This window comes from Drosophila obscura, unplaced genomic scaffold (assembly GCF_018151105.1).
Source record: "Drosophila obscura isolate BZ-5 IFL unplaced genomic scaffold, ASM1815110v1 contig_46, whole genome shotgun sequence".
In the NCBI taxonomy this organism is placed as follows: domain Eukaryota; kingdom Metazoa; phylum Arthropoda; class Insecta; order Diptera; family Drosophilidae; genus Drosophila; species Drosophila obscura.
This window is the reverse complement of record NW_024542835.1, coordinates 2,771,144-2,798,147: the sequence shown is the minus strand read 5'-3', so window position 1 is coordinate 2,798,147 and position 27,004 is coordinate 2,771,144. Positions and strand designations below refer to the sequence as shown.

Here is a 27,004-nt window from a genome sequence, read left to right as displayed (position 1 = left end):
AGTTTTAATAGGCTTTTGTGTGGAAAATAAATTGATGCGGTGCACCTGTAAAATGCCCTAACAATGGCAGATGGCAGAGGGCAGATGGCAGAGGGAAAGTTGGGTACGGTACGCCAGACGAATGTCTGTCCGTGTGGTGCGGCGAACCGCACGGCAACCAGAGATGGAATGGAGCGGAAGAAGGAGCCTGCCATCCGAATTTGAGTTAATTTCGAGTAAATTGTTAGAAAATTGTTTCCCCCAACTGGTTGCTGCGGCGGAGCTGTGGCCGTGTCATAAGAATTATGCCATTTAATTAGAAGTATTCTTGGGCAGGTTAACACGCTCGAATCGATATATTTGAACGGGTTTACTTTAATGATAGAACAATAAGCGTTCTGCGACATCATCCGTGGCTGGTAAAGTATCGCAGGATGTGGGCCATTGCCGCTGGGTTCTCCTGCTGCACCAGATGCCCCGCACGGTACACCCAGAACATGCTCAGGCCGCCGCCGTGCTTCTCGTACCCCTCGAGCATGCCATCGATGCGAAACGACTTGCGGGGCGATCCAGCGTACGCAGCCTTGCGGCGCCACCTCATGCGGTTGATCCAGTTGACGGTGCCCGGGGTGGCGCAGAGCAGGTCCAGGATGCCAGAATAAACGCCCACGCGGATCGATGTCTCGTCCAGCAATCGAGTCACTGCATAGCAAGGGAAGGGCACAGACATTGATTAGGTGTAGCTAGCTGGGAGATGGCGGAGATGCTATGTTACCTATGTGAATGGCAGGTCGAAAGATTTCGCTGCCCAGGTGCATGAAGACCGTGGCGTTCTGCAGCATCCACTCCGGCATGTGGCCGAGGCCCAGGACCTCGGTCACGTTGGAGCGCATGAAGTCGCTCATCTTCGGATCCTCGCCATAGCGATAGACCTCGTCGAGATGGACCCTCCGTTGCGTGTTGTACAGAAAGACGCCGTCTGTGTAGGCGCCAATCACGTCCTGGATGGTGGAGCCCTTTTCGAGGGCTCCTATCCACTTCTCGTCGTACACGAGGCTGGCTATCTGAGCGGCGACCCGCGATATGTTGCGATACCCGTCCTCGTCCACAATGCCCAGCTGCAGGAGGAAGGGCGCGTAGGCGAGAATGCTGTCCAGAGGGGAGGTCCAGGGATTTCCGACAGCCACCGACTCCAGCCGACACTTCACCTGTCCGCGCCCCCTGGCTAGGTGCAGCTCGAGGGCAAACTCTGGGGCCATCTTGCCGCCGTAGCTCTCCGAGAAGATGTGCAGCGGAACGGCCTGAAACTGCGGATACCTGCTGAGAAACACCTGCATCAAGGCGACCAGATCTCGGGCTATCTGGGAGTTGTTCCTGGCATACCGACCGTGCGGCTCCACGTAGCTGAAGCCCGTTCCCACCGGACTGTCTATGAAGAGCACATTCAAGTGCTGCACCCAGTTGCTCGCTCGCGGACGACCCTCGATGTCGATGGCCCCGAGTTGCTCGAAGACTCCGCAGCCCGAGGAGGCCACACCGGGTCCACCCTGCAGCCAGATCACCAGGGGCCGCTCCGTGAATGCGCTGACATTGGCCGTTGTGTAGTGCAGCCAGTAGAACAGGTGGGCGCCCTCTCGCACCTCAACATAGTCCCAGTCCTGGTCGCCGGGTCCCAAGCCCACTCGTCCTAGGGAGGGGCTTTCGATAGTTATGGATACTCTCTCCGCGTGGCAAACTCACCCTCCACCCAGGACAGAGACTGCAGGAGCAGCAGGCCCCATGTCCAGGCACTCGTCTGACTATAGAGCTGCATTGCCTCGGCCGGAATTCAACGTCTGCTGGCTATCTCGGATCTCTGCCGTGTGTGCCGTGTGTGCCGTGTGTGCTGCTGTATCCACAAATGCGCACTGAACGGGCTGCAGCTTTCGGCCAATTGCTATTTATAAAGTGGAAAGCGTTCAGTCGCTGCTCTGCGGTAAACAATTGGCCCTCGCTGGAGAGTTCGTGAACCACATACACACCTTAGACCACTACGTAAATTCACCTCTGGAATTGGGTTCTTCTGCCATAAGGTAAACATTGACCCCCGACGCGAAGCGACGCGACGGTGGTTGGCCGTCCCGCCGTTTGTTTACACTCGGACCGGACGTTTCGGGAGGCCGGATAGGACGTCAGCACGGCACAGCCCGCAGCATCTGGCAGTCTGGCAGTCGGACCCAAAAGATACCACGCTGATTGCAGATGTACATTTATTATACGTAAACCTAATTATTATTCAGCATCCAGCTGCTGTTCGTTGTACTGTGTCACGGCTTTCAAGACATACTGCATGGCAGTGGGATTGTCGAGGGGGGCCTGGTGCCCGGAGCGGTTGATCCAGTACATGCCGAACCGACCTCCGACCTTCTCGTAGCCCTGAAGTCTGTCCCCGACGAAGATGGGGGTGCGTCGCGCCTCAACGTACTCCGCCTTGTCGTGCCAGGCCCAATCTTTGATCACGGCCAGGGTGGCTGTGGTGGGGACCAGGCAATCCAGCTGTCCCGAGAAGATGTTGATCTTGACGGAGGTCTCGTTCAGCAGACGAGGAACTAGGAGAGCAGATGCGGGTACAGATTCGATTATAGTCGATGGCTATATCGATGGTAGCTATCAGGCGGTCTGAAACTTACTCGTGTTTATCTCCGATTTGAGGCGATCGCCGTGCAAGGTGACAAAAACGTCCATGACCTGGGCCTTGTAGATGCTGCCGTTGATCTGCAGGGCGTCGCTGATATTCTCCTGCATGAAGCGGTTCAAGTCGTCCCCGTAGCCATAGGTGCGATCCTCCTCCGGGTCGACATGGGTCTGCGTGTTGTAGAGGTACACCTCGCCAGTGAGGTTCTGCATGAGATCGAACCACTCCAGGTACTCGTCCGTGGCCATTTCGAACTTGTGCACCTTGAGGGCGAGCAGGATCTTCTCCGCCTGGGCGTCTATCAGCTTGGCACCGTCCTCGTCGATCAGGCCGTTCACCAGCATGTACCTGGAGTGCTCGCGACAGATGTGCCGCGTCGATATCCACGGATTGCCCATGCTAACAGACTTCAGGGTGTTGGGCTCGGCCAGCTCGCCGTTCCTCATGGCCAGGTCCATCTTCAGGGCCAGCGCCGGGGCCATTTTGCCGCCATAGCTCTCCGTAAAGATGTGCAGGGGCACGCTCTTGAACTCCTTGTGGGCCTTGTAGAAGTACAGCATGAAGGTCATTAGGTCCTCGGTGAGCTCCTCGTTGTTCGCCACCAGCAGACTTGTGTTGTCCACATAGCTGTAGCCCGACCCCACGGGACTGTCGATCAAGAGAAGATTGACATGCTGCACCCAGTTGCCTTCGCGGGGCTCTCCGTGCATGTCCACGGGTCCCAGCTCCATGAAGTTGCCCAGCGCCGAAGAGGCTCCGCCCGGTCCGCCCTGCAGCCACAGGACGAGCGGACGTTCCGTGTAGTGGCTGACGTTGGCCGTGGTGTAGTAGAGCCAGTAGAACATGTGCGCCCCCTCCCGGACGTCCACATAGCCCCAGTCCTGGTCGCCGGGTCCGAATCCCTGTCGGGCCCTCACTCCACCCACACTGGCCAGCGCCAGGACGCACACGAGCATAAAGGAGCCCCACACCATTCTCGATTATCCGGTCCGGTCCGCTCGCTCGCAGACTGATTCAAGCACTGGGCTCTTTCTCGTCGCAGATGGGGCTATTTATTGGGCGGGCCCCCACAAAATTATTTCTATTATTTTTTACTTTTTTATGAAGTGCCAATTGACATGCGTGACCGTGAAATAAAACGCACTCCCTTGCCTTACGAATTGCCTTCGAAATTTCGTAATTTGGTATCGGTGCTCAAATCCACCCCTCGGCATTCAAGTAGATGGATTTGTAGAGTAGGGTACACCAAGGCGACCATGACTGCCCTGGGGTAAGTTCTGCTGCAGTGTTTACTTTATCCCCGTCGGAATCACGAGCAAAGCATCCCAAATTTTAAACAATTTATAATTATCATTTTGTGCATTTTTGTTTGTGTACTTCGCAGAGAACGGATTCGGATGATGGCAAAAACGTTTACACATACAAATCCCCCCCCCCCATACAGTTGTTGCGATACAATTGTGGGGGGATAAGTGAGCCGCTGGCTTAGTTACTTTGGGAAAAAGTCTTATCAAGTTAGTGCAGTGTTTCACTTTCTATTGCGCGTTGTAGAAAATTAATAAACTGTGAAATTAATAAACTGTGAAATTCCGAAATTATCTGCGTTTGCACGAAATTTCCATTTCCAAAAACCAAAAACAGAAAAACTGCCCTAAATGCGAGGCTCGAGTCAAGCAGGTACATATTTTGGCGGGTGCATAGTAAGCGAGCAGTAATCGATTTATAACTGATGACTTTCACTAACAAGTGAGGCATTAATAAGCGATGGATTCCCCTAGCGATTAATGCATTCATAATACCAGCAGACTGCAGGTGCTGATACTCCAGGGGATGTTAGATGTATTGTACACGAAGCTGCCATTTGGTGAGTAAAAATTGACCCGAACGAGGTGTTTGCCAGCACGAGCTGAGTTTATTAAACGCTGAGTATTTTTGGCCGATTGCAAGTAAGAACCTGTAAACAGTATCAAGGAATCGAGGGAATGGACTCCAGTCCTTAAGAGCTACTGAACTGTCAACCACACGGAGGATGGAGGATCATCAAGGTGTATTCCCGACCACCAGAAAACCTTCAGCTTCAACTGCAGCATCGTTGTCATTAGACTCCGATACACGTGATCCAATGCATTGGATCCATTGCAATGGTTCGTTTGTTGATTCAACGCCATAATCGTTAGACATTTACAATCGCACCTCGCAACTGAGTTCCACGGAATATGGATATTGATGAATTTTAAAGCTCAAATAATTAATCAATGAATGCATCAGCATTCCCATCTTCCTTGTGGGATAAAACCAACAGTGAGTTGATTTGTTCTATAACTTATATCAGCCCAAAAACATGCTAACATTTTTTGTATAATAAATTATAGAAACCCCCAAAAGAGTTCACTTAAATGTTTTGGAGCACAAGGGTTATTTCCATATTTTTCATACACCTGATCTTTTGCTTAAATATTTCTTTTATCAGAAAGTTATGGCTCAAGTGCCGAAGCATTAATCATTTACAATTAATATATATTTAATGGAAGTCCTTTTTTGGAAAAGTTGTCCCCAAATTCGTTTTGTGGTTCTCTTTCGCACCCCGATTTGATGGTTTTTCTTTTTCTTTTTTCAATTTGTTTTCCACTGCAGCTTGTCTGTTTTTCATGTTCAACGGCGATGTTTTTATGTCGTAATTGTCAAAGTTAAATTGCTTAATTTCAATTTCAACGCTTCTATAACAATGGACAGCTCTTGGGGCGCCGACAAACTCTCGGGCCCGTTCCCGGTGCCCTGCCCAAAAAAAAGGGATTGCAAAATGAATCCGATTTTCGTTTTCTGCGACCACGTCGGGGCCAGCGCCAACGCCAACGCCAATGCGAACACACGCCGGGCAGTCGCAAAAAGTAATTAACAAATGTTTGTGTGTTCCATGCAAGTCAGAAACAGGACTGCAAAAAAGCTTACGATGCCCGCTTCTCTTTCTTCCGCCTCAGTGGCTCAGTGCTCCTTCCCAGTGGTTGAATGCTTTTGACAACGGCAAGTGGTTGCGCTTCATCCTCCTGCTCCTCCTGCTCCTCCTCCTTTTGTTCGTCCTGCCGATCTGTTCTTTTTCAGTGCAGTTTTAATGAGAGCACCACCTGACGGCAATGCCTGTCGTCGGTGGCCTGTTGACGCTGGCAGGCGACCGCAAACGGAAATCAATTTGCCGAACGTGGCATCAGCGGCGATGACCGGCGCCACGGCGGGAGCAAACCGAAATTGCCGGTTGAATGCGTTTTCGATTGTCCATTAAGCAGCTCCTCTGCCTCTGCCTCTGCATCTGCCACTGCTGACCGTTGCCATGCCTCTGCTCCTGCTGCAGCTTGCTTTTTGCCCTGCCAAAAGTCATTTTCAAGCAATTGGCCTGGCTGGCAAAGCAAGCCCACGCATAGACACTGCGCACGCTGGGTGCCAGCAGCCCATTCACATGCACAATAAATTTTTGCAACAGTCTGCACCCCCTTCTACATTCAGATGCTTAGCAAAGACGCGCCCACACAGAGATGCAGGAGGCAGGATGCAGGATGCAGATGCAGTCGAGTGCGAAATTGCAAGCAGCAGCAGCAGCATCAGCACCACCAGCAAAGTACCAACGCGCGCTGAAAAGTATGCACCCAACGACAGACCCCACCCACACACTCATACCCATACCCACACCCACACCCACACCCATGCAGCCACACCCACTGAGAATTGTCATGGCTTTGTGCGGTGGTTGTTGCCAAATGCTTTTTTGAGATACAAAACACACCCACACTCGGAGCAGGAGCAGGAGCAGAAGCAGTCCAACCCATTTGACGCTGTTTTCCGTGTCATTCCACTGACTCGGACTCCACTCCGGCTGTCTGTCTGTCTGCCCTGTCTGTCGCTGGCGTTCCGTTGTTTTTCCCCGCTGCCACGTAAATTACAAGTTTTTCACTTGTGTTTGTTGCTGCCCCTGTCCTATGCTCCCCCTCTTATTTTGGCCCTTTTTGTTGGCTTATTTTTGCAGTTGACGCCGTAATATTTTACACTTAGCCAGAAATGGACTCAGGGGTCAACCGAAAAACGAACACAAAAAAAACATATAAGAAATGGATAATTGCTGAATGGCAGACACAAATACAAGAATAATGGGCGTCTTACAGAGCTAAGAAAGTTATTCAACCGAACGAGGTTATTATTATTAGATAGATTGATCTTTAATGGGGCAGACTGCAAAGCTGTTCGAATTCGTTAGAATGGGGAATACTCTTTGACTCTACAATTGGAATTTATCTCTATCTATCTATCTATCTATCTATCTATATATCTATGCATCTATCTAGCGTAGGTGGTTAACGTATATAACAATTATTTTGCAAGTCCCCACCTATCTGTCTGTCTATCTTAATATCTCTACTGTCAACTGGCAATCGTCATAAGATGCAGAATAAAATACATTTTCGGTTGTCGCTACGCTCGGACATTTGGCTCTCGTTTCGAATTAGCACAGATTATCTGCTATAATTTTATATGCTGACAGACACAGCTCAAACGCTTAAAAAAAATCCCTCTGGTAGTCTCCTACCCATGGGTCACTTTGCATAAGGCTTGGCCTGCAACACACCCCGTACTATGAGCAGATTTAATGCAGACTACAATGCATTAATATTCATAATTGGATTTCCCTACTTTTTTATCATAACTTACCCTTCCACGAAGCTTGGCAGATGAAAATACTGAATTTTGATCAAATAAAAGAATCTTTATTTGGCTTCGTTCAACAGTCCTTTCGCACACTTTTAACTGAGGATCACAACAAACAAAATAACTATATTGCTAAATAGTTGTACAGTTTTTCAAACCAACACTCTTCGATACAGATGCGAACAGAACTATGGGTAATCCCCATCGGGAAACCGCAATCCTTAGCCCCCTGACGCACCGAGGGAAAGCAATCGTTGGAAATCTGGCTTAAAGAGTACATGCATGTGAGTATGTGATGGCGATGGCGATTGTGATGGCTCCTATGGTTATTTACACTTGACTTAGGGTTAGCTGGGGTTCGAGGGGGTGGCGCTTCCTTCGGGTAGGGGTAGACAGGGGATACAATAAGTACATACGAGTTGGGCAGTGGGGTTGCGGAGTGGGGGATGCAACATTTTGAAAATGTTTGTATGGTTTTTACAGTTACGTACTTAACATAGGTATAGGTATATGTGAGTAGGTATGTTCGGTATGCTGAGGACCTCTGCTCTCAATTCTGTATTCGTAATTTGCTATTCGATTCGCTATATGTATATATGTATGTGTGTATGTATATTATGAGTTCTATAATTGTTTCGGTGATGATCCAGAGGGGTTCGCCGTCTACCGAATTCGATGAACCTGAAACTAAAGCCTCGTCGGCCAGCCCACTCCACTGTGTCCTGCCTGAAGTCCATCTCTCCTGCCGCGGCCGACTCATCACCGCTCCGCCTCATCGGAGTTGCAGCAACTGTGCCAGAACAGGTTCCTGTTCCACTGCCACTCGGTGCACCCGAAGTGCCGCCAGGCACACAGCCAGATGGCCGGCCACAGAAGTGCAAGCAGCAGGAAGGTAAGCAGCTGATTGCCCTGCATCAGGTTCCATTTCCAGTTCCAGTTGACGTTGACCAGGGCCAGCCGCAGTCCGGCGGCAGACGAGCCAGCATCTGAAAGAGGGAGGAGGGCGGATTAGAGACTGGTACAGCCAAAACATTGAAATCAGCTTGGGAGAGGAGAGGAGAGTGGAGAGAGGAGAGAGGGCACCCGCTGGTCAAATTAATCTTTGAATTAATTGCTTCTAGCTTAGCGCAGAGCATTAATAAATCGTTGCCATGGCCACTGCCCCCACAACAGCCCCACAGAACAGAGGGAACGAGCTAATAAGGTGGCTCGTCCTTTTTCGCCAACTTTGATTTAATGCCCCACACTTTATCATTCTAATGGCGTGCGTGTAAATGTATCCCCTGTGTTATCCCAGTGTGCATTTGTTTCCGTTGGAAAAACAATCAGGCCAAGATTTGTAAGGCCGCAGAGCTCCAAAGGGCACAGTCCCCCAGTCCCTTCCGGCAGTCCAGTCCAGTCCAGTCCAGGCCAAGTTCTACATCTGCCCGTCATTAGGGCGTGGCCGTTGCTTATCTGAAGGTTAATTTTTAAGCAACGAGAACAACAGAGCCCAAAGCTCATTGAATAATGTGCGAAAGTTAATCAAATGAGATATTGATTACCCCCATTGCTAGAACAAACTATTTAGGGACTGCTAAAGTATTTTTAGAAACATTCCAAAACGGGGTTGGTTTTAGTTTAGGTTATATTATCCTGACGTGAAGCCTCGGGCTACCCTTAGCTACTTGTACTTACTTTTATGTGTCAAGAAGAGTTCGTTGTGCTCGTCCACATCCCCGGGCTGATCGAAGGGATACATGTTCATGTCTGGGGAGCGGCCGGAGGCCAGAATCCTCGGGCGATCTTCCTCGAGCAGTTTCTCGCTCTCCTGTGCATAGATATCGTGTATACGGGCCGAACACTTGAGCTGTAACATAATAGAAGACATTAATTACGGCTAGTTAGCGGGTTTGATTAGATCGGAGCCCACCTTCAAGCGTCCCTTGATAAAGTGATGCACAGTCACCACGAAATTGATCTCCAGAACAGCCGACTCCAGGTGCTCGGCCAGGTGGCGCTGGATTTCGTAGATGCGCAAGTAATTGGGCGGCACCTGTATGTCATTGATCCACCAGGTGAGATTGGCGGCCGGCTTGGAGTAGTCCGAGGAGCAGTTGCCATTGACGATGTCTCCAAGGCGATAGCGGGAGTGAATGCCAGTTATAATCGGTCGTTGGGTGGGTAATTCTTCATCAAAAAGAAACTTATATTCATTAAGAGCATTCAGCTGGACGCATTTCTTTCAGGGCTTACCCACAACCTCCATGTCGGCAGCCACAATGGAGGTGTCGAAGGTGGGCGCATCGGCGGACACTTCGCAAGCGAATTTCCCCGATATCGAGGTGGGGACATTTCGCAGCAGCACATGGCTGGCATTCGATTGAGTTGTCTGTGAAAGGGAGATTATTTTCTTAAATTCGCATTCGCTTCAAGCTGTGTGCACAGGAGGGATCGTATGAAGTAGAAACATATCCCAAACATAATAATAGTAGTATATCTTATTTTCTAGGTTGCAATTTGTTCTTTCAATTAAAAGAAACTGGCGAGAAATCTCCTAATTTGATCCGCTTTTCCTAAGGGATTTCCACTTCGCTTCCAATCGTTTGGCCCCTTGTTCTTCATAATTGCGAGCAATTAATTTGTTGCAGATCCCGTGCCACTCCATAGCCCACAGCCCACAGCCCACAGCTATTTGCGTAATGCATTTACACGAGTGCTTATATAAGATACGCCTGTCAGCCCTGCCCTGCCCTGCCCATCGACATCAACGTTTTTCCTGCCGGCAGTTTTACGTTTCATATTTTTTTTTTGTATTATTTATTTCATGCGTGCTTTTTGTCATTCCTCTCCGTCGTTTTTAATATCGAAATGTCAGCAAAAGTCAACAATAAATGCACAGACAACGTCGCAGCAGAAGCATTCGCAGCAAATGAAAAGTCAAAATTGTTAATTAAAACTTTTTAACATGCATTAAACAAACATCGATGCACGCACACTGTGGGCAGAGGGGCAGAGGCCAGGGCCCACTGTTTACACTTCCTGTGAGGCAGGCTGGGACTGGGGCCACCATCGTTAATGCCGTCAGCGTACAGTTATTTAAAGCAATTTACATGAGGCAACTCTTTGGCTTTTGGCTCTCTGTCTTTCGCTTTCAATCAACATCAACATCATCATCATCATCATCCTCATCTTCATCCGCATCCTCATGCAAAGAGGCAGACAGACACTTACCTCGACATCGATTTCATTCGTTTTCGTGAATATCTTCCAGGCCGGATTCTCCTTTGGCGTGTAGCGATAGAACTCCCTGCGGCCCCTGTACCACTTCACCGTGTACAGCGTATCGTTCTCGATGTCATAATTGCAGATTAAGAGCGCATTATCGCCGCGCTTAACGGCCGATGGGATGCGAACATTGACATCGCGCAGCCCCACAGTCAGCCCTGCAATGGGAGAGGCAAGATTGGTAGAACAGCATCAGAGAGGTGTAAATGAGTTGTGTGTATTGCTGTTGCGGGATTGGAGTGTGTGGTGTGGGGCTGTGGCGGGGGCGGGGGGGGGTACTGCAAGTTAAGTAACAGGCAAGAGCATTGTCAGACCGGCTTAAATATGACAAGTTATTGTGGCTTAATTATGATCCCCAAGGGGATTACAGTGGATTTCCGTGCGAGGGAGCCGCACCCCTGACCTGTAAGCAGCAGCAGCAGCAGCGTACAGCAGCGTACTCGTAAATTCCGGATTTCCATGGAGGCATGACATTTTGAGTGGCACAAAATACACCAAAAACACAGAGTTTAAGTCGAAAACATTTCACGAGCAAACACGCGCCAAAAGTGGGTCAGCGACCATGAAAACAACAGCCAGCCGTCGCGACGACTACAGAAACTTCCACACACCAAGAGCCGGTAGCCAGTAGCCAGTAGCCAGACCCATGGGTCGAACAGAGACAACCAGAAGAGCTCCACTTCGAAAGCTGATAATAAACCACACGCTGGGCTGGGCGATCTCCACTCGATTCGGCAGAGACCCTGTGGCCCTACGCTGGGCGCCTGTTCCAAATTATAAAAAGCTTCCTACGAAAATTAAAATCGAAAGTGAATTTTGTGTTGGCCCCCCGCTCTCTGAGAGCCCCCATAAATCATAAGGGGGGCCGGGCCCGTGCTTGTCGCTTTCCAACAGCAAAGACGCCATCAACTATCTAGGAAATTGAGTTGGGGCAAGCGACCAGGTGCCCAGCGATCTCTGCTGCCGGCTGCCCCGCACGCCAAAGGTTGGTTGGGCAGGGCCCAGGGAGTTCATTGAACCCCGCTGCTAGCCAGAAACAGAAGCAGAAGCAGAAACAGAAACTGATTTGACGCCGCCAACATAATATTATACCCACATGATGACCACATCATGAACTCTGATGGTTGAGTCACAGTACGAACGAGTCGATTGGCAGAAAAAAGATTACATACATACATACATATATGTATGTACATACATATGTATATGGTTTTATGGTCCATAGGTAAGTCGGATCGTATCTACATATCTACATGACATATGCAGAATATTTGATTTTATTGCCTTCAATTCTCTACTGGCATTCACCTTTTGGTTTTGAAAGTGAAATTCGAAGTTTTTAAAACTGAACTTTTATCTGCAATGAGAACCAGGATTGGCCTAGCTTGGATCAATGGCTGCACAATTGTGACAGTAAAAAGTTAAATAAAACCGGTTTCTAGCTCGAGAGGAGTATATGTATGTATGAAGGTTCTGTTGAAACAATTGCCCCATCGGCGATCCCCCACTTGGCATCTGGGGCTCGTCGCCATCACCGCCGTTGTAGTTGTCGTTGTCGCTGACGCTGTTGGCTTTCAGTTTGTTTCTGGTTAACCTTGAATACTAATTGTTGTTTCACGTCGATTTGAATGGCACTCTCGGCTGCGTACGCGTACGCGTTCGTTGTTTTGTATCAGCATAAATATTTCATGCTGCCCCGCCGTAGTCGTCGTCGTCGTCGTCGTCCGTCGCCGTCAGCTCCACGCGGAGCTGAGCGCCGGTTCGAAATAGTACGAAAAAACTAATCACATACGCGGGGCCGGTTGTCTAGCCGGCTGCCTGTCGGCGGGCAGTACAAATTTGCGTAAGCAAAACACTATTTGTTTTGCCGAAAAATGAGAATTGTATTGGCTGGCTGGCGAGAGCAGTCGCCAGTCGCAGTCGCAGTCGCTGGCGACGGATTTGACTATTTAGAAACCGTTGCTGTTCTATTTTGGCCAGGCCAACAGAAGAGGGCCAGCAACACCGCTGCTGCCGCTGCTGCCACTAACTTGGCAGTAATTTTATATCAAGGAAACCTTGAGGTTGTTGCCTGATCGAACTGGAAAACCTTGGAAAACCAGAAGCGCGCTTCACAATGGATACAACAACAAAATGGAAGGTAGCCAGGCAGCAACAACAAACCGTCGGTATCTGCATCGGTATCGGTATCTGTGTGGAGCCCATAATCAGCAGAAGGGCTTATAGAATGATTGTGATTTATAAATAAATAAAAATATAGTCTGCCATGTATATGTACATTTGTTCACACCTGGAAGTCGAGTATGTACTAGGGAATATACATAATTACTAATGGGATCATAAATTTAGCTTCCATAAATACAGGATTTAATATGTAACTATTTAGATGTAATCCCTATCCCTATAGTTTACAGACAACATACTAATACCCGTTAGGTGCACCTCTATCATTTAATTTTAATATAATCGTATAAACCGAGATAGCGCCAGATTTGCTCTGGTCGCCCTCTTCCGCTCTCCCCGCGGAACGGACGATTCCATTGTTTAAGTTTTCAGCAGCCCCCAACCGAACCAGAAGCAACAACGAAATACGCGAAACGAAACGAAACAAGGCAACAGCCACAGCCAGAGCAACAGAAACAGTAAACGAGGTCACAAAGAAATGGAGCGAGTGGCGGTGTGGTGTGCTGTGTGTGGAGTGTGGAGTGCAGTGCAGCAGCTGGGGCATTATGCTGGCCTGGTAGCTGCTGCCTGTATATTATCGATCATGTTTTGAAAGCGAGAGTGAAGTCGGCGGACGGACGGGCGTACGGACGGACACACAGTTACTGGGATTTGTCGTCTAGAGCGCAACAGCGGTAGTATAGTGGTCTGGTGGTGGAGGGTGCGTCCTCTTGTAGATACAGATACAATTTGCTTGATACGCACGACTGTCGGCCCTCGCTCTGAGTTGGCATTTATCTGGCTGCGGTGGTCGCTGCGCGCCTGTTCCCCGAACAAAGCCCGCTATCGATTTCTACATAAAAAACGAAAGTGAACTCGGTTCGGCCCTGGAACACTCGGTGGTGTGCCCTCGCCGCTGCTGGCGCTTCACTTGACCCAGTTTTGGGCCTCGATTTTACTTTCCGGCGAGGGCGGCGAGACCGTGCCGAGGGCATCCGCCTCGCATTGACCCCGCTCAAGGTTCAACGCTCCGCCGTGCACAGCCCTCGGGGCCCAAGGTAAATGGCCGCCAACAGTGTCACGTTCAGGGACCGACCGCCCCTGACCCACCTGCGCCGAAGATCGCTGCTCAAACCAGCGCTCCACGAAAGAAAGAAAAATCAGACGCCTGCTGCGGGTATCAGGCGAACAGCGGCCCCCACAAGCGGATCGCGTTGCCAGCGCTCTCTTTTTCGGCGGTTCATTGAACTTCTGGGGCTCCAAATTTTGAAGATCGTTGACCGAAAGAGAGAGAGCCAGCAACTGTGTTGGTGGTGGATACAGAGAGAGAGAGAGAGCGAGAGCGAGACAGGGGAGAAACTGAGTGTAAGTGCGAGAGAGCGCACAGCAAGAGCGCTGACGTCGGCTGTAGTTGCGTTTCGGTTCGGTTCGGTTCGTAAAACCGAAGTGTGCGAGGGAGAGAGAAGAAAGCTGTGTGTCTCAAATTTTAATGCGCTGTCATGCTTTTTGATGACATCAGCCCCCGGGCTGAACGACAACTAAACGCTTACATATTTACATATGTTTGTATGTACACTTAATGAACGAATATGTAGCCCAGCCACAGACTACACCGACTTAACTTGGATACGTACTTACTCGTACACTAATTGTACATATAATTAAAATAAAGTAGCATATGAAACCTACATATCTCTATTTGTTGCTACGCCGATCCCATGCTTACATACATACATACACAAGTACATACATACATAGATACAACAAATCTGGTGGTGTTAAATTATAGTACTATTTTTATTTGTTGCTCTTTGGAAGCCCACATGCGAGGGGGCCCTGCAAATGTTTATAAACTTTTGTCCACCTCCCCACTCAAGTTATAAAACATTAATTTTTTTGTTAAATACGAAATTATAAACTTTTTGTAACAAGCGCCCAGAAAGCGTTTGAAAGTCGTTTGTCGAATGCAATTCACACGCTTCGCTCAAGTGGTTAAGTGGATAGGTCGGTTCTCGGTGGGGCTGGGGGCTGTGGCTGTTGCTGGGACTGCCAGCGTGTGACGTATGTACAGCGGTGGACGCTAGGCGCGAGACACCCGGCGAGACCCACAGTTGATAAGTAATGACACACACGCGCAGCTGGAACTGAATCGAAGTGGGGGCTGGGAGGCGGTTGGGCTGTTCTGTGTAGTGTAAATGTTTTGTCATGCCGCTGGTGGGGGTGGGGGCCCGATCTTCTGGAGATCTCTGACAAGTACTTTCGATTTCTGTTGCCGCTTTTCAACGCTGACCATTTATCCAAAATCCCAGGCGTTCAGTGATCTAGTGGAGGCGTTTGTATCTCACTGGTCTCTTGAATTTTGGATAAACGTGATTTGTATAAGTCCTGCACTTGGAGAAATTAAGGTAGGATAGCGGAATATTTTGGATATTTTCTCAAGAGTCACCCAACACCCTCCATTTCATTAGGGCTTAAATTTCACTTATGGCACTTAAAAGTCACAAGAAAATTTCTGTCAGTGCATTTATTGTTTAAACAAATGAGTGTACAGCTCTGTGAAGAGTCCCAACGTATCGCATAAATACAGTAACCCATCGCCAGAGACAGAAACCAGAGAGATATACAAAGCAAACAACGCACTGACGAACACACACAAATATACTAGAAATGTGTTACATATACATATGTATGTATGTATGTGGGTATATGGGTGTCAGGGCCTCCACCAAATGACATACGGAGGCAGCTCTCTCTAGAAAGCTGCTCGCCTATTCGAATTAGTACAAAATAATACCGTATTTCCTAGAGTTTTACGGATTTACAGCTACGCCGTAGCAGAGTGGCGAACGGGACGGATGTGCAATCGTAAGGAGGGAGGTTGGGAGCAGCAACAAGAAGGGCAATTTTAGTATGCCACGCTTTCGGCTCCCCTGATCGTGACGGGACGGTGCTCGGCGGTGGTCTGTCGATCTGCTTCTTATAAATGTTTTTATATTGTTTATAAAACTAAACAACACAAAGCGTCAAAAAGTTTAAAACAAGTTTGCTAATTGAACAGGCGACCAGCAATGAGCAGCTAACGGTTTACCGCCCCACTGCCCCAAAAAACCTCACACACACACACCCCCAAAACGAACGATCGCGGCGGGGCCGCATGGCCGCATGGCCGCATCTGTACAACAAATCGAATTTCATATTTTGGATTTGTTGCCTCTCTTTTTGTTTTTTCGGTCAAATATACGCGTCCCGATGACGACGAAGCTCTCGTATGCCGTAACACCCAATCTCAAGCCAAGCTCGAAAATCGAGCAGAAATTAACTTTATCTATACTATAAATTTGTTGAAAAAAATCTCTGTGTAAGGGGGGCTATTTATAGAAAATTACAAATTTTTGTATGCAAATCTTGCCTCTGGCTATCATTTAAAAAAAACGCAACCAATTTGGTGGCACACGTGGCCGAGATTAACTTTATATTTATTATATTATATTATATTATATTATATTATATTATATTATATTATATTATATTATATTATATTATATTATATTATATTATATTATATTATATTATATTATATTATATTATATTATGATAACATCTTAACCTTTATGTGTAAACGGTCTCGTCAAAATTGTTGCTTCCGTTGCGATCCGTACATTATACATGTCGCCTCGAAGTTGAATATTTGAGGCAGGTATTTATTTTGTCAATGAATTTCATATTTAATGGTAATTTCAGCGCTTAAGGAGCCGTTCATCCACCTGGTAGAAATTTCGTAGCTATTCCAGACGAAGCGACAGCCAATACTAACGTTCGACAGCCCTGGAAAATACAGCTACATCTGTCATCTTCAGATACAACATATATGTATGTATTATATATCTACAAGGGACCCATAGATCGAATCGATATCTGGCATAAAACCCATTTAAAGAGACATTCTCAGGGTATTTTCTACATTCGTGTGTGCTTCTCAATTAATTTATAATAATTGGCTTGAATGCTTGTTGAAAAACTATTGTTATGCTTCGGGTTGGAGAAAACGTAGTATTCTGGGTGAGAACTCGAGTAGAACAGAATTTTATTACTCTCTCCAGCGTTATTTACGCATACATATATTCGGGTGTGATAGTGTTAGTGTGTGTGTGGTACATTTGAAATGGCTGATGCAATATGATGCTTATGTTGCTAATATATAACAACTATCATTGAAATACAATTTATTTAATAATATGTAATTAATACAATAGTATTTGTATATGAAAAGACTCTGGATAGGGGAGGACCGTGACTGCAGAAATATTTATAAAGAACCGAATAATAATTATAGCCAGAATGCACGTCCACACTCTCTTCCAGTGTGGATAAGCAGAAAATCAGTTTTGAATTATTTAAAAACAAACAGATATTTATTTAAAATAAATAAAAAATTATTAATATTATTTTCTTAATTTATTTTCGATACTTAGATTCCATAAATTCTTAATCCTTCTTTTCTCTGATCATCATTTGCACGGATCCAAATTACAATACACTTTAAAACGAGAAGGAACGTGCGAGTCGCTTCTGGGGACGCGACTCTACTTATACCCGTACTCAGTCATATACATTTTTGAGCATAAAATTATTTAGAATTAAAAAAAAAAAAAATTGTACATATTACATTTTTTTGCTACATCTGTTATCTACATCTACATATACTATGTATATTCTACATCTAACATGTATATTCTACATGTACCATTTAGATTCTACATCTCCTCCGCTAGGGGTTGCACGCGCACTGAAAGCGGAAGAGTGTGCGAGCGAGAAAGAGAATCAGTAGCGTCAGCAGCGCTGGAGAAGGAGAGGTAACCAACAGAAAATTAATTTTAACAATAAAAAAAAAAATATATATACAGGTAGGTACAATTTTTTAGATCGTTTTCTATTCAAATAATTCTATTTAAGATTAAATTATATTCGTTCTTTGGACAAACAATGCCTGTGTACATTATTAACATACTCTTTAAAGCTCTGAAACTGCCAGACAAAATTGCGAAGAGCTTAATTCGCTGACAAACAGAAGATCAAGCGCAAAGTACATATGCATACATATGCTCATAGTACGTAAACATGTTTTGCTGATAAGGAAATATTATATACAGCATATTAAACCTTAAATAAGTTATTCCTTGCCTGGCACATGCAACACAATATTCAACGGTGTAAAGCTAAGATGTACGAGAAGAAATCAAGAGTGTTATGGGATTATTTTTGATCATGAAGTTTGATTTCGGGTGTCTCGTCATCAGTCAGTTCTCTCTGAATCCATTCCACATAGTGCGGTATATCAGCAAAGAGAGAAGGCCGATTATCCAAGCTCCAGCCCCTGCTTGTGAGGGCCAGTCCTGCCATAACTGCGGGACTGCTGATTTTACTTCTACAGAAGAGCCCAGCGCCAATATTAAGTGGGCTAAACTCGTTGGACGCATCCACCGCACAGAAGAAGCCAGGCTCCTGGGTCCTATTGTCCTGGATATCAATTAAACTTTCGCAATCCTCTCGAGGCATGACGACGTTCTTTCTGAACCAGAGTATGTCAGACTGGCTGGTGGCGGTGTCGGAGGGCTGACTCCAGCCTATGGTCTGGCAGTCGATCTCGGTGAACACAGCCCCAGGCTGAGGCAGGCAGATTGTCTGGATGCTCGGAACTTTGAGGAAGGGCGTGGTCAGAAAGATGATGGCGACACTTTCCCAAACTGAAACATCAATCACAGAGCGATTGAGCTTAGAAAACTTTTCCCCCGAACCTCGGAGGTCCCAGGCGCCGGCGACCACTTGAAGTTTTTCCTTCGGTATGCTCTCTATTGAATCCCTTGACGTAAGGACAACATCCATTCGGATCAAAGTGCCGGCGGCAATAAATCGGCTGTTGTTGAAGATGGCTGTCATCCAGGGAAAGGCGCCGTACTCCGATTGATAAGTCGAATTTAGGTTTGGATCTTTAGGTACAATACCACTCTTAGATTGACCGCATTGGTTTGACTGGCTGAGATCGATGAATTGATCCTGTAGATGCACACAAAGTTGAATTTCAAGACAACCAGCTCATTCAGCCCTTACCTTGTTTTTTATTTTTAATGGTTCTATTACGGGGGACGACCTTGTATTAAACGCAACCGCTCGATCGTCGTTTTCGTCGTCGTATGGGTCAGAAGCATCAGGATCGAAGTCCCATGGCAAGCCGACGGCACATAGCACAAGTACAGAAAACAAAAGCCAGCCAAATGGCAAGCACAGAGATATCTTCAGAGAGCTCATCTTTCAATTGAGTGTGTTCTTAGAACCTTCGCAAGGCGACGCTACTCTTCGGTTTGGCGGCTGGTTGTGTACTAAGCTCGATGAACGCATTATCAGCAGAGCACAGAGTTCTCCAAATAAAGCTTTATATACAAAAAAAAAAAAAACAAGCAGTCTATGCGATAGCATAGCTAGGAGTTCCCCACATGTGGAAGAACTTGTGCTCGTTCCAGTTGGAAGCAGATTGACTCAGTGTAATTGTATGTTTTTTCGCACGAATCAATTGGGTTTTTCTGTGGCGTAATGGCATCTCTTGGTACATATAGAAAAGAGATTGCTGCAGAGTCCAATTTTGACATGTCTTCTGTAAATTAGATCAAGTTTTTTACGATCGGAGATGGTTAATTCTACAGTTGGAGTTTGATTAATCAAAACCATTCTTCATTCTGATTGGATCGTGTAGCGATCGTTTGAGTTGTGGACGTGACAGGCCAGTGGCACGCGACTGTATACGTTAGATCCTGTGATACAGCACGTCCATGGCTTCAGAAATGCTAATTTCGGGTCGCGTAATTTAAATACTCTAACACACTGATCGTTATGCAACGATGCAACGAGTTGTAGCCATCGTCCAACCTACATACGGCCTTAATTAACACCATGGGTCTACGGATAAACGTATTAGAAATGGTAAAGATATTCTTGTAGCCTTAACAACCATTGAGGTCTTTACTGCATCCGTCTCTGGCTAATTATGGAAGGGTGAAATGATTTTCTGTATCCCCCGGTGCTTGGATCGGCTTAAGCGCTAGCTGGGGCTATTCCCCTGATAGTCAAGCGGCTGGGCTTTACTGGGAACTGATTACGGTCACATACCCGAAGGAGGATGTGTGTGACATCTCTGACCCTTTCCATAATTTCCGAGTGCAAGGTTGGGTTGAAAAATCACGTGTAAGCTTACCAGGCTACCGGCCTGTCAACAGAGGCGAGAGAAGCCCCAGCTGGCGCCCGTGTCCGTGCCCCGCCCTCGCTCGGGGGCCACTTTCAGGTCAGGTGTCTCGGGCAGGTGTGGCAGGTGTGGGGGCGGTTTACTCGGTTGGTTGCCTGTTGCACTTTTTGCACATAATCATGTCACATAAACGGACGACAGCCCAGGATATGAACAACGAGGTCCTCTCTCCGTCGCATCCTGGCGACATGTGACGCTTGGCTTTAGATGGCCTCCGTAAGGCTGGTGGATGAGGTGGGGTGTGGAGCGGGCTGTGGGCCTTCCAACTTATTTCCAGGCATTTCTTTTACCCTCTTGCCTCGCTCAACTTTTCACTTTATGTTTATGTTGTGTGTTGTGGGCTGTGACGTTGGCCACTGACATTTTACTCTGGCTCCTGCTGCTGCTGCTACTGCTGCTACTGCTGCTGCTCCTGTCGCTTGTCTCGTACTTTTCACAAACGGATGTGACCAGGTCAACGAGCAGGACGAGGATGAGAACAAGGATGTCGGACCGGTGGCACCTGAACACGATGGGTGTTAAAATAACAGGCACCGAACATATTGACTTTTAAAATAAGCATTATGGCGGTAAATTTTTATGAAACCCTCCTCCTGTCAGAGTCGTGTTTCCTCCTTTTGCTTTCCACTCTGTCCCACGCTCCAGTTGGTGCAGCCGACACTTTGCCTTTGCACGACTTATTTTCTCAGGGTTTTTTTTGTGCTGATTTTTTCTGGCTGATTTTTTCTGCTGCTGGCCAGACAGCTGAGTGATTTATATATATTGTTTAATATTATTATGGCTGGCAGGTGGCCATTCGGCTTTGCTTTGCCCTGTTCCGCCCGACGGATGTGCAAAATGCGAAAAATTGAGCACATTACATGCACTCTCCTTATCTGACTCGGTTCTGCCTCCATGTCTGTGTCTGTGCTGTGCTGTGTCTGTGTCTGTGTCCATGTCCATCGCCATCTCCATGCTACCCGTGTCCATGCCCATGTCCATGTCTGGGTACATGTCCGTGTGGTTGGCAATAATTGTTAAAGTGTGTGGTTGGCTGGAACGATGGGAATGATGAAGTGATGGCTGAAACAAGAAAGAGCTTCCGGCTCCGTGAAGGCTTTGTTGCCGCTGTCAAGCTCAAGGGGATTCGGAGCGTAAGCCTCGAGAGCAGTTAATGGTAATGGCAATTATCCCGCGGAGCTTTATGGGTTAATGAACGAGGAACTGCTTAATGTCCAAGGGGTAAGCAGATGATAATCTTGATGGCAGATTGACATTCGGGCTGGCGAAATGATCTAACTGCAAAGGACTCGCAGTGCGGAATGATGACGACTCGAGAAGGGTCGAATGAGAATCAGTGCTTATTTCTCTACAGCTTTTATGGCTAGAGGTAGCCAATAAGAATTTATTTCTTTTGGATACTTCACCTTATTCTTCCTTCAAATTAACTACTGATTTATTATGTCACAAAGAATTATATTCTGCCCTTCTCCTACTATTCAATAAATGTACACTGACTCCTAAAAGTTAGAACCCCATCGCTTTCCAATAAGTAATATTTTGCTTATTTTTTTAAAGGCTGATAGAGCTACAAAATTTCCTTATGAAGTTAAATATAAAGTTGCTTACTGATAAATAATTCATTTACGATATTAAAATTTCCCCATTCCGTGGGAAATTAATATTGAATTTAATTAAATGAAGGGTCAGTGCAGAAAAAGTTGATTAATGCATTTTCTGGATGGGGGAAAATGTTTAAGGGGTAATCAAAAAATAAATAAATAAATGTGCACACAAATTAATTTCGATTTTACGCAACTTCTGTGGGGGGCGTGGGGCCCACGCTTATTTCTTTGCTCTGGCTGATTGATTGCATTTTAAATGTGTTTTTGTTGCAGCTGCCATGGCTACCTCCACCCCCACCCACGCCCTTCACCACCTTCTCCGAGTGCAACATCCACCTGTACGGGCATACGGGAATTTGTTCTGTCCCGCCTAAAAGTCTGCAATCCTTTTTAATTTTATTTGCCGCACTGGGAACGCAAGTTGTTAAAATACATTTGTTGTATCCATGTGCAGATGATTATAGAGCCCGTGGTAATTACTGTTTGAAAAAATGCTGTAGGGTAGGCGGACACGTAGGGTAAATAATACAGACAGATGAGGGCTTAGTCCTTGGATGGAGTTGTGCAATCGAATGGGTATATAATGTGCATAAGCGGATCTGCAATGAAGTCCAGCAATTAATAGTGTAAATAAATCAGCGATACAATCAATTATTGATTTCCACCGGATCTTGGATAACTACGAGTATTCTGTGTTATTTTTTCCACAAAGCCTCTACCAAAACGCTAATCAACACATTAGCCACAAATATTAACATTTTAATAATTGAACCATGACAAGAAATGGCATTACACCGACCTACTTCCGACCCGAAGCGGAAACTCCGCCCCTCCCAGTCAGGCGTCGAAATGATTTCGAAATGTAATTGAGGCGGACGTCTCGCGGCTTTTGTGGTGACAATTAGAAGCGGAAAAGGGGGGAATCGAGCTAAGGGGAAATCTCAGAGGATTCTGTGCCTTTTCAGTCTGGTCTCCGCTTTGAAATCCAATTCGAAAATGAAATTCAAGTATCAAAAGAAACACAAACCACTCAAATCAATTAAACACGCTCTTCGACACTTGGTACACGGTGAGTAATGAGACGGGACCCGGCCCCATTTCCATCACTCACTCCCGGAACTCCACCACAGCTCTTGGCAAGGCAGTGCTGTATTTGGGCACTCCTCCCCTGTGTCCGGTCCATCAGAGTGGCGTTTTAACCCAACTCCATTGCCAATACCTGGGCTGCTGTCCGCTGTGCAATCTGTGCGGATTCTCAGGCCTCGCAGCGACATGTTCGAGACAATTTTGTTTGTTCTCCGGCGACTCTTCCAACACGTCCTACCCACGGAAATGTTTTTCGACATCGATGAGCTGCGGCCCCAGCGCGAACACCCATGGAACATCTGGACCGAGATATAGTGGGATGGCATAGCTTGGCAACTAAATAAATTGATTAATGGTGGCCGCAATAAAGAGATCTCTCGGTTTCGTTGGTTGCCTGGGCGATGCTCGGCTCAATTCGCACATAATTTTCGCATAAATTGTCAAATAATTTAAAGCCCCTCGTTGGGGGTTGAGGAGTCAAGGTAACCTAGCCCTAAACCCTCACGACACTCGACAGCAAAGCGAGCATCAAATGAAATTTATTGCTCTGGCTTAGGTTGAAGTGGAAAATGGTAAGTGGGGAAATGGTAAGTGGAAAGTGGGAGGCAATGCGAACACGAGTCTGATGGAAGGGAAGGGCTAGGGTAGTGGTACGGGTACGGGTAAGGGGTACTATCTGGCAATCGAGTGTCGTTGAAATGCTGGTAATTGCGTATTAAAATTATACACCAGAGACCATTTGTTTAATGAAATGTAGCAGTGTCTGTAAGCTAATTGGGTTGTCGCTCCTGTCGCATCACATTTATGCAAAGTAATTGAAGAACTACACGGAGAGTGGCCGATGGGACGGGGAAGGGGAAGGGGACTGAGTAGTGTGACATAATCAGAGCAATGATGAGGCAACTCTGGGTGAGACTTTAATTTTCTGCCTGAGAAGATAAGGTAAATAGATGCCAGGGCTCAGCGTCAGATCTCTAATCAGTGCATATCCGAGGCTGGATGTCACCTTCGGGAAGGCGGTGCAGATACAGCCATCAAGCATCCTGCTTTACAATTCAAATATAGTTCCAGTGACCTCCCTTTGACCCGACCCAGTCCGGTCCAGGCATTTCAATAAGCAACGTTCGACTAGCGACTAAATCAAAAGACCAACAACGTCCGATCCGGCAATCGTCAATCGCCTGCCTCAAAGGCAATTTGTTTTGCTTGTAGCATGTAGCACTCCGGCTCTCCACCTACGCACACATACACATACACACACACACACACACACGGATGGGTGTGTGGATGCCCGGATCCGGCAGAGCAGCCTTGACATGTTTTCTTGTTGTTTTTTTGTTGGTTTTGTTTTGTTTTGTTTTGCGCCGCCCAAGCAGTTGACACAATTTGACTTTTGGCATTCGAACGTTGAACAATGGCCTGAACTTTGGAACTAATCTATTTGTGTTTGCTTAACTTTGCGGCGATAAAGTTGAGATTGTGTCCTCAGACAGGTGCAAAAGAGTGAGGGATGTCTGAGGAGACTCAGCTTGACCTCCGCGAGCTCATCAAGCGGACTAAGGGGCGAGTCTGTCCAATTCTTTGGAAATACTCGTACTCCGTACATCTAGCCCCCATCTGATAGTCCCAATTGCATTGACGACAAGGAATTGCTTTCTGAAGCCTTTGCCAATTATGGGGCTATTTGAGTCCACTCCGCTTAACTGTCATTAATACCGCAAATTAGCCAAGAGATGTGGACGTCCGCCCTCCCAATCCGGGCACAACTAATAACTTCTGCTTGCGTAAACAGCCCGTAAACCAATTTCTCCCGGCAGTGCTTTCATTAGCGCTGCCTGAATGGCCATGCCCCCACTCCCGACCCCCACAGAATCGGCCTTGGTTCTGATTAAACGCTTATTGGGCTCTCTCCGGGTGTGTTTATGTGTGATGAGGTGGTGGGTCTCCAGGGGGGCAGGAGGGCTCTAATTCCTGGCCAGTTAAAGCCGCTGCTCCACTGATTGCCAGATTTGTTAATTATGCACGTTATAATTAATGTTCGCCGTGCCGAGTCCATTTCTCTATCACCGTCCTCCCCCCTCACACTTCTCCAGCTAATTGTCAATAAATTTGCCCGCTCAAAATATCATATTCCACCTCTCTGCATCCCATCGCACTCCTTCCAGTTCATTCCAGCTCATTCCACTCATCCCAATCGGCCCACTCGGCACACTCGGGCTGTCATGCTGGCTGTCAGTTGTGCTTAATGCTTAAATGAAATCTAATCACGTTCTAATTTCAGTTAAGTATGACAGCAAATTGTGCGACCCGCCCTTGGACGAGACCTGCCCTCTGCCCTCTGCCCTCTGCTCTCTGTCCTGCCCGCTTCCGTTTGTCGTCTACTTGTATTTCATTTCCGCCATTTAAGTTGGCCACTCCCCCCGCTCTGTATTATTCTTTTTGCCCAACTTGGCCGCGTGCCAGTCGGCGAAATTTGCATTCATTGAACGCCATGGACATGCAACTGTGGGAGTCATGGGGGAAAGTGTTGAGACCATCAAAACGAAAGGATATTTCAAGTCCTTGGCGGAATATTAAAGTTGTAGGCTCCGATATTATAAATCAAATAGCAGAAAAATAGTTATTTACTTGCACATAGAATGTTAGGTTGTAACGAATGGTTTGCATGGATGGATACATAGAGTTTAGGGAGAAATTATTAATTCTTAAATATAAAGAAAAATACCCAAAGTAGATTTCAAGTTGGACTGATTTTACGTGCACCTTTCCCCAGTAGCAACAACAAATTTCCATCTAATTGGGCATCTCTCATGGCTTGTCTCGTTGCAGGTTTCATAACTTCAGTTTGAGAGTTACGCCGAAGGGGTCGGGCAACTATTTCGCTTTCAAATTAGCAAACGGTTTTCCCTTCCAAAAATCGAGTTAATTAGCGTCGAACAACAAGCGGCAACAGCAACAGCAACAACTCGGGGTGGAACAACGGCAGCAGCAGCAGCAGCAGCAGCATCGGCATCATCATCATCTCCATCGTCGACGTCATCGTCAGATGCGCACAGGAGGCGGCAGTTGGAAAACTTTCATCTATTTTTGTTTGGTGCAAAATAGTTGGAAAACTACTCGGGTGCCACGCCCCGCAGCAGTCGACCCACAACCAGGCACCCAAAAGTATGCAATGCGAAAATGTTCGTGAATTAAGCAATTAGCAAAAGTCGGGGGGAAAAAAGTCAGTGGGAAAAGCAGCAGAGAAAAATAAGAACAAAATTACGAATTAACAGGAATTTGTCCGTCCGGTCCGTCTACATCGGTGATGTTGTGCGGTGCACAAGTCTGACTCGAAATGCGATGGCCCCGCTACTAATTGACCAATATTCCCGTCTTCGCATCATCCTGGAATCCTGGCCGAGTCCTTGGCATCGACTTTGGTTTGGGCCTGGCACTGGCATGGTAATTGCAATAGCCGGGCCGGGCCAGGCCGGGCCGGCATTCCAATTCCATTCCATTCTGCCACCAGCGGAGACGGGGCTGGGACGCAACATAAATACAGCCAATAAATTGAATTTATTTCAGCCATCTACCAATTCCAATTTTGAGCATTAGCTTCCCTCTCCGACTTACGTTGTCCGGCGAGTCCATTAGCTTTGTTATATTTTATAGCTTGAACTCACAAGTGGAATATGGCAGAATACTTTGCATATGCTATCGGTAATGTTTGTCATCTGCATCTGTAAGTAAACGTAATATGTGCTACCTCCGCCCAACCATAGAGTATTCCTTATTCGAATTGGGTTGATGTATATCTTTCCTCCTCTGCTTTCGACTGCTTTTTGGCACATTGCTTATTGATTATTTTTACTAATTTATGTGCTAATAAAATTGTCAATTTGTATGCGTGCAGCGGCATTTCGAATTGAAGCGAATTCTTTCGATGCGAGTGCCAGGGAGCTATGGCTATAGCTATGGATGGCGTCTGGGTTTGGTCTGGGACTGGGTCCGGAGAGGGAGAGTGGCAAGGGGCGTGGCTGACAAAACCATTAGACTTAAGTGTCTGCTGTTGGCCAGCGGTTGTTTCGTTCTGGCTGTGACTTTGCTTCGGGCTCTGTCCCCCCGGTTCCATCCTCTGACAGAGGGCAGAGTGCCAACGGCGCTTACAAATGACGCTGCAGGACATTTCTGGTAATGATTTTCCGTTGAAAGCCAGTCGGGTCCAGGATCCAGCTTTGGCTTTAGTTTCAGCTCTTCAAAGAA

General features: G+C 46.9%; 5 protein-coding genes across 5 annotated transcripts in view; 1 reads left to right on the top strand and 4 right to left on the bottom strand.

Moving 5' to 3' along the window:
• Positions 1 to 304: 304 nt before the first annotated feature.
• Positions 305 to 1,851, bottom strand: LOC111071777 (retinoid-inducible serine carboxypeptidase). Its single transcript, XM_022363284.2, has 3 exons — positions 1,720 to 1,851; positions 755 to 1,666; positions 305 to 681 (listed from the first exon to the last, which is right to left on the bottom strand). Exons 1-3 carry the CDS (start codon positions 1,790 to 1,792, stop codon positions 386 to 388), a joined length of 1,281 nt encoding a protein of 426 aa, XP_022218976.2. The 5' UTR covers positions 1,793 to 1,851; the 3' UTR covers positions 305 to 385.
• Positions 1,852 to 2,211: 360 nt separating this feature from the next.
• Positions 2,212 to 3,670, bottom strand: LOC111071776 (retinoid-inducible serine carboxypeptidase). Its single transcript, XM_022363283.2, has 2 exons — positions 2,649 to 3,670; positions 2,212 to 2,567 (listed from the first exon to the last, which is right to left on the bottom strand). Exons 1-2 carry the CDS (start codon positions 3,625 to 3,627, stop codon positions 2,251 to 2,253), a joined length of 1,296 nt encoding a protein of 431 aa, XP_022218975.2. The 5' UTR covers positions 3,628 to 3,670; the 3' UTR covers positions 2,212 to 2,250.
• A 4,229-nt stretch (positions 3,671 to 7,899) lies between these two features.
• Positions 7,900 to 27,004, bottom strand: part of LOC111071771 — a 37,362-nt gene continuing 18,257 nt past the window's right edge. The window contains exons 2-6 of the mRNA XM_022363278.2: positions 10,559 to 10,770; positions 9,581 to 9,716; positions 9,258 to 9,514; positions 9,023 to 9,194; positions 7,900 to 8,331 (exon numbers count right to left, since the gene is read on the bottom strand). Coding sequence (XP_022218970.1) covers positions 8,105 to 8,331; positions 9,023 to 9,194; positions 9,258 to 9,514; positions 9,581 to 9,716; positions 10,559 to 10,770 — 1,004 coding nt within the window. The 3' untranslated portion in view covers positions 7,900 to 8,104. The remainder of the gene's footprint in view (positions 8,332 to 9,022; positions 9,195 to 9,257; positions 9,515 to 9,580; positions 9,717 to 10,558; positions 10,771 to 27,004) is intronic.
• On the bottom strand, positions 17,689 to 19,142 carry LOC111071773 (phenoloxidase-activating factor 2-like). Its single transcript, XM_022363280.2, has 2 exons — positions 18,884 to 19,142; positions 17,689 to 18,829 (listed from the first exon to the last, which is right to left on the bottom strand). Exons 1-2 carry the CDS (start codon positions 19,079 to 19,081, stop codon positions 18,029 to 18,031), a joined length of 999 nt encoding a protein of 332 aa, XP_022218972.2. The 5' UTR covers positions 19,082 to 19,142; the 3' UTR covers positions 17,689 to 18,028.
• Positions 22,624 to 23,132, top strand: LOC111071774. Its single transcript, XM_022363282.2, has 2 exons — positions 22,624 to 22,742; positions 22,804 to 23,132. The coding sequence occupies exons 1-2, from the start codon at positions 22,670 to 22,672 to the stop codon at positions 23,085 to 23,087; spliced, it is 357 nt and encodes a 118-aa protein (XP_022218974.2). The 5' UTR covers positions 22,624 to 22,669; the 3' UTR covers positions 23,088 to 23,132.